Source organism: Sycon ciliatum, chromosome 5 (assembly GCF_964019385.1).
Source record: "Sycon ciliatum chromosome 5, ocSycCili1.1, whole genome shotgun sequence".
Taxonomy (NCBI): domain Eukaryota; kingdom Metazoa; phylum Porifera; class Calcarea; order Leucosolenida; family Sycettidae; genus Sycon; species Sycon ciliatum.
The window spans coordinates 32,979,841-32,990,892 of NC_088647.1; the positions used below are offsets into that span (position 1 = coordinate 32,979,841).

The 11,052-nt window shown below is 45.2% G+C and overlaps 1 protein-coding gene across 1 annotated transcript; it reads left to right on the plus strand.

The window, feature by feature from the left end:
• Nucleotides 1–335: 335 nt before the first annotated feature.
• LOC135818386 (carbonic anhydrase 1-like) lies at nucleotides 336–10,745 on the plus strand. Its single transcript, XM_065331747.1, has 9 exons — nucleotides 336–478; nucleotides 965–1,033; nucleotides 1,419–1,744; nucleotides 1,957–2,055; nucleotides 2,994–3,069; nucleotides 4,430–4,587; nucleotides 5,102–5,221; nucleotides 10,013–10,064; nucleotides 10,320–10,745. The coding sequence occupies exons 1-9, from the start codon at nucleotides 451–453 to the stop codon at nucleotides 10,373–10,375; spliced, it is 984 nt and encodes a 327-aa protein (XP_065187819.1). The 5' UTR covers nucleotides 336–450; the 3' UTR covers nucleotides 10,376–10,745.
• The last annotated feature ends 307 nt before the right edge of the window (nucleotides 10,746–11,052 follow it).

The following is an 11,052-nucleotide window of genomic DNA, read 5'->3' on the forward strand; positions in this document are numbered from 1 at the left end:
AACACACTTTGTGGAGGGTCTGCTTGTCTCATCTTCCGCCATTTTAGTAGCAGCGTCTGCGCATTGATCCGATATGATGGTTGGGATTTAGCGGATGCGGAAATCTCAGTTAGACGGAGTTTGACATGAACTGTGTGATGGGATTTCTCATGAAGTCATAGATACCATCTAGGCAATGAGTTGCATTCCATGTGGCCCTAGAGATCGGATCAACCTGTATGCCAATTTCATCACGCATGGCCTTTAGGGCATCAACACGGAAAGCACGGCAATGACATGTTCCTGGCAGTGTTCCGGATTGCCTCGCTGTGCTACGAGTATATCATCCTTGTACAGTGCCGGTTGTGTCTTCAGTTCCAACACGTTCTTTTCTTGCGTGCTTAGTTCAGTTTCACCTACAAGAACTGGACAATCGGTTGTATTGGAGCAAGGACTTTAGCATAGGGAAACATGGAGCTTCTCGTACTTCTGTCACTCGGTAGGAACACTATGTGAGATTGTAACTGGATTTACGCATTGGAGATAGTGACACGTAACGATGGGTTTGACCTTGAGAGAGTTGATGTGTTCTGCCTTGATCTGTCTTCCGGCATAGAACCAAAACGTTGATCAGCTTTTTGGAAATCTACAATAGAGTAACAATTTGATGATGTAGTTGTATCAGTCGTTTTGGAAGTCGTCATAATATTACATTTTGTTGGAGAAGAAGGGATACATAAAAGGGTAGTGTGAATTAAGCAGCTCGTCTGCGCCTTGTCCCCTCATGCATGTCTGCAGAAACTATAATGAGCTTTCCTATGTATCTTACATTCCAATACTATACTTAGGTATTTTATCGTTTGCCTGATGGATACGCATGTAGTGAGCTTCTTCTTGTGATAATAATATCAACAATCTCACTAACCATTTCACTACAGGCACTGCCTCACTGTCTTGTTTTCATTCCGATGATTTCTGCCTGCAGCCATTACTACCACATTTGCTTTTGATCCGAGCCAACAAACTTGGAGCTACATCTCGTCATCAAACATTGGTAGGGTTTGTCATGATGCTGCACAGTAGTCCATGTTATTCATCCTTTTTCGGCGATATCTTGACGGTGCTAAGTTGAGTTTGCACCAGCTTAGATTAAAGGGTTGTATAGTCACAGAAAACACCATCAGAAGGTAATTATTGGTGAACAGTCGCATACAGCAGCTATGTTACATACCAACTCAGTAGTATAGCGCCTGGATAACGCAACCTACGAGTAGGGTGTCTGCGATGAAAACCGAGGCTGATGAATGAGTGAGATTGGCAACAGCGAAATTCGTCTATTTGGTTGTTACCTCTGTACGGCTTACTTGAACGCGAAGGTGCCATGGTGATAGCATTGTATTGTACATTGTACTCTGTCATCTCGTTCGTTGTATATGTAGGTCCTGCAAGTTGGGGCACACTTTCTGGCTTCGAGACGTGCGGAACGGGAACGGAGCAGTCTCCCATCAACATCCCAACAGCGAGCACAGACTACCAGAGTTACCCTCCGCTGAATGTTACTGACAGCTCTTCCTCTGCTTACTTTCATTTTGAGAACAATGGAGCAGCGGCAGAGGCAGACCCGGAGGGAACAACGGTAGTGTACTTAACTGGAGGCCCGCTAGGTTCAGAACGCTACAGGATCCAGAATTTCCACATCCATTTCGGAAACTCAACGTTTGCGGCGTCCGAGCATGCAGTAGATGGTTCAAGAACGGCGGGTGAGGTAAGATGATGCCTACATCAGTTCAAGATCATGCTGGATGATCAGAAACCCTAGTCAAATCAAGTTGGTATTTATCTCTTGGGGTAAAGTGTGCTTTTGATGGCGAAAGTTCAGTTTAAACTGCTTTGTGCCTACACAAAATGATTTTGGGGCCATTCGCTTACCTCGCTACGTATCTCACGAAATCCTATCTTGTGAATTATTCCCTATAGCTCCATGTTGTGTTCTTCAAAGCAACCTACCCCAATATCGCGGATGCATTGGCCAGCGGAGACCGTGACGCTCTGGCCGTCATTGGCATGTTGTTCGACGTAAGTGCATAACTATATATTATCATAATTACATAGCAGACTCAGCGGAGGACGTTCAGGTTGGTTGTAACTCTGAGTGATTGCCTAGCGGCATAAACGTCAGAGTTACAACCAACTGAACGTCCTCAGCTGAGTCTGCTATGTACTAAGCTCTGTCTCTGACATTGAGCACTCTCTGCAGCTCGGGGATCAACGGATTTGTATTTATTATCATAATTATCATGATTGCCGGTATGCCTCCTGTTCATATTTTTTGGTGGAGTTGTCCAAAGCCTCTTTTACTGGCGAACAAAACACAATTTGCCATGGCGGAGGATTGAAATACAACACACATAATGAAAATAGTTTTGTATACCGGAGTAAGTAATCACAAAAACTGTTCATGGTTCATCGCAAACCTTTCCTTCGTCACTTGGAGTTCCGAAGTATTTGTAAATTGTCTAATGCGTACTATCCTCTCCGAAAAGAGTCTTGAAGAAATGTCTGTTGGTTAACAGACGAATAGCTCACGACAATTATCGTGTGAATCATGATATTCCATACTGGTGCGTGATAAATGCTATTTAGCTGGAGAGAATGAAACTATCCATCAGCATTTGTATCTTTGCCACCTAAGCAAGGAGAATTCAAGGCTCTTTTAAAGCATCGAAATTCAAGCTTTGTGAGAATCCGAGCAGGGTGTTGGTACATAGTCCTCACTCTGTACCATCTCACGTAGGGGGACGTGTATCCCTAAATATATTCGTATTATAATGGTTACCGGTACAATCTTTTTTTACTTCCGCGTCAGGTTTTACACTTTAGATTTTACATTTTAAATTTTTAACATCGATGGTAAACAGACCGGAGTTCCTCACAATTTCTTTTTATACTTTCTGCTCGTCAAAGAGGCTTTTCATAGTATGTTTACTTCTGTGCCTTTTGATTGCCGACTACAGGTCGGTTCGGACGCATCACTCGCGCATCCCGGACTAACTACGATGTTGAACCATTTCTCGAACTTGACTTATCCAGGTGAGTTCTGCCATGCACATGCACCTTTAATTCGTTCAGATTTCTTTATCGTTTACCCGTATGATCTATCTAGCTGCGACAAGTGCATCAGCATTCCTGGCAGTGGTGGTGGACCCATATTGTCGTTTGCAATAGGGGACAGAACCAGTTTACCAGAACCTTTGGGAGTTTCGACTCATCTGTCAGGTCTACGTCATCCGTGATCCAGTGGCGATGTCATACGTGATCCAGTGGCGATGTCATCCGGGGTCGAAGTAACAACTGACCATGGTAGTGATCTGCTAACCGTGATACAAACCATAAGTCAATAATTGACGACGTGTTCCAGAATCTGTCCTGTCCATAGGGCATAAGGAACAGACCACGCAGATATATAAAACACACATCGCTGCACATTCCACTCCCAGCCCGTGTTTTCTCCCTAGAAGCTGCATCATAACATGGAATGTATGCTGAGATGCCTTGACCACCCTGGAGGACATGTACATGGTGCATGTATGTCACAGTGCTAACAGAATCTGCGGAAAGAGTTGTTTTGTCCTTCTTGAACTCAGCAGCGCAGCACAGGGAAAGTGAGGCCAAGGCTGAGAGCAATAAAAAAAAAATTTCGAAGCCAGCTGCAAACCAGGCCCGAACCTTCCTTACCAGACAGATCTAGTAAGCTCTGTGTACCGGAAGCAGAATAGGACTTCCCTAAGATTGGAGTGCTCAACTACTACGAGAAGTACCAAAATAAGGAATACCACAGTGCTAATGTAATGTGTTTCTATCTAATGTCATGCATATTCTCGTTTGAAGCATTGTTCATGAGTCCTTCCAACTATTCATGGAGTCGTACAAGTTATAAACTAGATGGAGTTTGAGTAATGAGCAACCGTCCCTCCCTCTATTTATAATTTGAATCTAAGGACAGACCAAAGCCTCGGACTAATCGATAGGTGAAGGAATGATAGGTGATTTTCGAGTCCTGGGGGTGACAAATTCAATTTTTTCATTAGACTTGTATTCCGTTTTCAACACCCACAACTGATGAATACTCGATATGGGAATATTCCCGCTGGTTTAGGTCCTAGTGTTTCACCATCTAATATTCTTTTCATAAAGTGAATAATGCCAGTACAATAGTCTTCAACTGTTCAAGAGATCCCCAGCCAGGGCGTGGCGAAACTGCACAAAAATGCCTCATCAACCCCACACTGCACACCATCATGGTATAAAACCGTCGAAGTACTGCCGCATATCCTGTTCATTCAGTACCCTTCCTGAAATGAATACGAAATCTGTCGTGCTCTAAGCTGGATAGGGTGGATATATTTGCTTATGCGTGCGTGCGTGCATACCGACATTGCCGCTGCTTTAGGGTTTAGTGTTGTACAGTCCTTGGACTTCGCCACACTACTGAGGCCTTCGGACCTCACGTCATTCTACACATACGAGGGATCACTGACTACGCCAGGTTGTAATGAGCAGGTGGTTTGGCTGGTTTTGAGCCAAGTTCAGTATGTCCTACCAGCCTCGGTACGTCTCCGAATGTACATGCATGGCTAGCGGAGTGATGTTTATTGTGATGGGTTGTAGAAGCTAAGGGATGTACATTGCATGTGCTTGTATTTCATTATTTCAGTAACATGTGCGTACAGAAAAGGGAATATTTGCTCAATGTCGACCGCGGTACTAAGTACCTACTCACTCTGTCACTCAATGGGTTCACTTACTTGAAGATGTTTTTGCGTTTGTTGGCACTGCACTATTACGATGCTTCGGGCCAGGTGCCCGTCGTCAGAACATTGCTTCGGGTGAGAAATCTTTGTCCGGGACTGACGTTATATTATGTGAAGAAAGGTTTGAAGGCTTGACCACAGATTGGTAGATCCATAGCCAGCTGTCTTGAAATTGTTCCACTTGAGCCGTCACAATCCTTAAAAATTGGACTATCTGTTCAGTCTCATCTACAGAGATTTTAATAATGCCTTGCAAAGTTGCAAATCCAAACACGAAGCAAATTCGTTTCTTTCTCCCATGTGCATTCTAGCTCGACGCTCTTTCAGGCCTCTTGTGTACTAGTCCCACGCAGACACCTGCTATACCCGTCTTTGGAAACGCTCGCCCGCTGCAGTCACTCGACGTTCGAAGGATATTCCGAAACTTTCAGGTACGTTACTGACTGTACTGTGATGCTTCTGCGTGCCACTGCGAGTACCGACCGGTATTTGCGTGTTTCCAAGCTTCATCTTTCTCCTAAATTCAATGGGAATGCCAAGAGAAGGTATAAAGAACATGAAGAGTAGCAACAAATTTTAAAGGTTTACCAGCATTAATAAACGGTCAGAGCCCTCGGAAGTCATGGGTTGTAATGATTTACAGATACCACAATTTATCTGACGCCTGATCGTGGGGTGGTGGCGTCCAAAGAAGCGGAAAGGTGGTTCTTGACCAGGGAGTTGTACGACTCCTTGTTTTTGGCCTGCCTGGTACGCGAACCCGTCGAATTTTTGTTTAAGTTACACAAATTATCTAGTAGAATGTGGAAGTCTTGCAACAGTGCAGCCCTTGAGTAATGTATTTTCTTTCAGCTGGGTTAAGCCTCTGGCATGGGCAAAAAAAAGGCTATTATGTAGTAGTATATGGCCCAATATCTGAGAAAATCGACCTTCCGGGCTATTTTGGTGAAAATGACTTTTCCATTGTAAAATGATTTCTGACCTGTGTAGAGTATTTTGACAACGTTTCACGGATTTCAGAGCAATATTCACCATGTAGCAATGCATTTTATGAGTAGGAGTCAAATTTTGGATTTGCACATCTTAGAATTGATTTTGAAAACTCAGCATGGTTGGTACTACTGTTTGTATCCAAGTTGTAACCATAACAGAAAACAGTTCAGGACTACAATAGAGTGTCTAAGCACTTCTTTTCCAGCTTTCACTCTGTTGGTAGGGTAGCTGCGACAGCAGCAACGGCAGTAGGAGCAGGGCAGGTGATGTCTCTGTTCTCCTCGTGACAGTGCTGACGAACCTGCTTGAAAAGGTAGTCGGCACGAGCGTGTGACATCCCGGCTGGTTGCAGGGCAGGTGGAACGACTTCCGTCTTCAATGTGCTGATGTCAGCATCCGGCTTGATAATCGACAAGGTCTTGTCAGCCTCCGTCGATGATCCAGACATCTCCACCATCCCAGGCTTGTCAGCTGAGAAGTGGAAATTCTGGTATTTCGTGATGTTTTTCACGGGCTTGAAAACAGTGGAAAGGTATGCATCCCACTGTCTCCAATCCCATGAAAACAAAACGGCCTTGTTGAAGGCTGCTGATTTATCTGTTGCATCAGCTAGCTGCTGAAGTGTATCGACGTCGGACTTCCTGTAAGTCTGCTTCAGCAACCCAAAGCCGCCATCGACAAAGCATCGAGTGTGCCCAACGCGCATGAAGCACAGGTCGATGGATTCGTTGAGCCCCACAATGACTCGCCAGCAGAGGTACCCAACGACTGTTTTGTTTTTGTTTTGTCCGCAGCAATTGTCGGCGTGCAGACCGATGTCGTGTGCGCCCTTGGCATGCTGCTGAAGATGGAAATGGAGGAGTGAGACCACTGAGTTTGGCCCATGGCATTTGCTGCCATCAACTCCGATGGTCTCATTTTCGTCAAACAAATAGTTGTGCTGTGCTGGCACAGCCTCCGCTGCAACACCAAAAATCTGGATCCGGCGCGGAACTTTGAAATACAACGCACCTACTTCACGGGCATGGTGTGGAATGTGCGCCTGCTGGGCAAAGTCGAACGTGAAGTGCTCGTATGCTGGCGCTTGCAACTCACTGCTTTGCTGTTCAGCTATGGCATCCTTTGCCTTCGCAATGCAGGCCCTGTAATGATCTCGCGCAACATTCGCCTTCTCCATGTGCGCCTTCAACTCTTCCACTGTTTTTTGTCTGGAAATTTCCGTTCTCGCTCGGGTGATCTTCGACTGCATGTCTGAACATTCTCCACACACATCTTCCTTCGGAGTCATAATCAATACATCTGGAGTTTCTTTCAACCATAGTTTGACAAATGTCTGGTAAGAGACAGTGCCTCCGGTATCTACGTACTTCTGGTGCACCAGCTTCTTTGTAGTGATGCATGGCAAGTAAACTGGTGCTGGAGTGTTGTGCCCCCTGGGTGCAGCAGGCTGTGGGAGACCATTCACCACAGCGTAGTTACGAATGAAATCGCGTACCTGCGTTACACCCTCCGCAGACACAGCATGCCAGGGAGAACGACCTACATTTCCATGCTGTGGTGGAGTCAGAACGCCTGCGTCGAGATGTGCCTGCACTTGATGCACGTCGTATCGACTGGCGGAATTTGCATACAAAAATACCGCCTGACACGTTTTCACACCACCGACTTCGTACCGGTATGTCACTCGAGATCGCGCAGCATGATGTGCTCCGTGATGTCCTGAATCGCCACGATTAGCCAGAGCATCCAGCTTGCCACTCAAGAATACGCGACGGTCATCGTCGCCAAGAACCTCCGTAGAATTTCGCGATGATTTTAGAATTTCTGGTGGGACACTCAGGAAACAGTTTTGACTCCCTGCGCAAGGGCAGCCAGCGACCCGGCGTGCTTCGATGTCCTCGGTGGATGACAGCTTGATAGCTGGTTGCTTGTCCCTGCCTACAGCGGCAGCAGCTAGCGCTGTGGCCGGCTCCGGTTGCCCCTGATCATACTCATCAAGGTCCTCTTCATCGTCGCTGCCGACAGGTAAGTGCGTTGTGTCAAGTGCGATCGTTTCATCCGCGCTATCAGAAGCGCTGGCGTCGCTGGAGGGGATATCGCCAAAGAACGATGCATCATCGTCGATGAGATCGCGGTTGGCTTCTTCTGTGAATCCAATAACAACCTGACACAAGGATCGCCTTCGATTTCCTTCCGCCATTGTCGCCTCCGCAGTTTGCTGTGACAGAATCGATTTTTTTGCGATCAAATTTGTTTTGGCTTTTTCTCAAAAAAGTCGCGTAGCCCCGAAGGTCGAAAGTCTCAGATATCGGGCCATATTATCTCGTTACCTTGGAGGACTGTTATTCATAACTAGTAACTTATAGGTCAATTTCTCTTTACATATAGTTGGGTAATTGCGTGTGGCTCCCTACGTGGGCGCCTGCGCTATTCCCGCCGACTTGAATTCTCAATAGACTGACTCACGACTGCCATCCAGAGCACAGGTTCATCGAACCGTCCACTCTGCAAACCTTGAAGAAAGCACCACTCCCTGCACAATACACAGTGTTTCGGGGAATTCATCCCTCATCAGTTGAGCTTGAGTAGGCTGAGGAAGCCGAAGTCGCAACAACCTCTTCTTCACAATGTAGTTGGGTGTAAGTAAAAGTTTTCAAAGTTACAAAATAGTAATGAGGGTGAAGCCAAAGCGTGTTGTCGGTAGGCGTAAAACGTAGTTGGATCTTTCCTGTCACCCCAAAAGGGAGGTACTGAATTTACCACTATGACTGTGGTCTTCAGGTTGAAGTGTTCCCTGGGTCATCATGTTTTCCCTGGGTCATCATGTGTTCCCTGGGTCATCATGTGTTCCCTGGGTCATCATGTGTTCCCTGGGTCATCATGTGTCCCCTCGGTCATCATGTGTTCCCTGGGTCATCATGTGTTCCCTGGGTCATCGTGTGTTCCCTGGGCCATCATGTGTTCCCTGGGTCATCATGTGTTCCCTGGGTCATCATGTGTTCCCTGGGTCATCATGTATTCCCTGGGTAGGCCCCAGCGGCAGATGCTAGCTAAATGTTGCCAAGATGTTTTTTGGGATGCTAGCTGACAACTCAGAAAGATGCTAGTTTGGATGCTAGACAACACGAATTATGCTACCTATTAATGGTAATGGTGAAACATTTGGGTGAAACATTTGGGTTGAAAACGGTGTTCCGTGCTATTTATGAATTCTCACAAAGCAGGTATGTAAAAAGAGTTTTTAAAGGTGCGATGTTGGCGTCATGTTGCTATGGAAATATTTGCAATACAAAAGAGCAAATACCAAGAAGTACCAATGGCAATGTGGGTCTTGGTCACAACTACATGTAGGTAATGCAAACAAATTGAATGTAGTGCATGCAATTATCAATGTGGTAGTACCGTAATACTAGTTTCATAGTGTAATCTAGACCGAATTCCACATCCAGAATGCCAAAATTGGCAAAAATGTATCGGATGCCGGTAAAAACTGCTGTTTATGCTAGCATCGTGTGGAGTCACAAAAAGGCCCTTTTATGCTACTTTGGGTGCTAGCATTTGCCGCTGGGGCCTATCCCTGGGTCATCATGTGTTCCCTGGGTCATCATGTGTTCCCTGGGTCATCATGTGTTCCCTGGGTCATCATGTGTTCCCTGGGTCATCATGTGTTCCCTGGGTCATCATGTGTTCCCTGGAACATCATGTGTTCCCTGGGTCATCATGTGTTCCCTGGGTCATCATGTGTTCCCTGGGTCATCATGTGTTCCTGGGGCACGAGAACCAACGTCAATTTATGTGTTTTTAATTTTTCTGATCGCCACTTTGCAATTTTCACATAGGACCTAAAAGAGGCCTGAAAAAAATGTCATAGCAATGAATGACCACAGGACGAGAAACTGCTCTAGACATACAATCATGATCAGCATGTAATACTTTTGCCAACGATCCACTTATATGTTGCCCTGGGCGGAATTCTGTGTGATCCAGGTTTTTATACTTTGAAGTACATGTAACTGCACTAGCACATCAGACCAAGATACTAAAACATGTGTGCATATTTGACAGCTGTCACGGTCAGGGGCCAGGCTAGGTGAAGCAAAAGACTCGAAGAGTCAGGGAATGATGTCAACTTTACATTTTATTCAAATTGTTTCGGTTGATCGACCCATCTTAATTCACATTAGATAACCGACTTTGCGCTTGTTCTTGTTTATTGTAACCTTTATCAGGCAACTACTAGTGGTCCCAACACCACGTCTTCAGCTCCAGGACAGTTGAAAGGTGAGTCTCTGTTTTCCTATGGGCACTTTATGCGCATTTTCAACGCCATCATGCTATTAAAATGACACTAATGATGCAGCATGCAGTTATCCATCACACATCTGGTGGGCAGTTCCGTCGGTGGATAATCTGTCGGCAAGTTGAAGTCATGCGAAATTCGTTACATGTACTTCTACAGTGTAGTCTCGGTCACGTGACACAATTACCTGGTAGTTGAAATCGCTGTTCTTCTCCACCGTCGTGTGCTCTATGCAGTGTCATTGTTCGCACTCTTCATATCCGTCCTGGCTGTCTGCACGCACTGGATGTGACCATCTTCACCTAGCTGATAAAATGATCGACTGCAACCCGTATGTCAAGCTGCCATGACTCCTGAAACAATCTACTTGTGCTCTCTTAGGCTATCGTCTAAGATCTTCCACTTCAAGTTCGCATTTTTTCATTACCCCTTCTTCGTCAGGAATATAGCAGTTCCTGCTATTCACCCTCTCTCAATGTTTCATAACCATTTTACTTTCTTGGAAAGAAAAAATACATCTCTCAAGCTAAATTCGCTAAATGTATCACCTAGTTGTAATGGTAACCGCCCTTGTGATGCTACGTATCCCAATGTTTCATTGGTTCTGGTTGCTTGTATTTCATTTGAAAAGAAGGCCCAAAAACTGGTTTATGAATTTCGGAGTCCTTGTTGCTGATGATGGTGAAGAATAGCTTAATATTAGTAGTTTTGATGAAGAAAGGAAAAGAACAAAATGTTACGAGTTATGTATTCCTTTCTTCATCATAACTATATTGGCTCACCATCCGAGTTCATATTAGTAGTTTGTATTTATTTATTTCATATTTTATTCTCCAGAGGCAAATTGATGGCTATCAAAGGAAGTCTCCCGGGGAAAGGAAGTGAAGGTGACATGACGAGGTGAAAAAATAAAAATTATACACAGAGAAACAGCAGAAGCTACTTGCAAAAGTTTGGTATGCCTTGCAC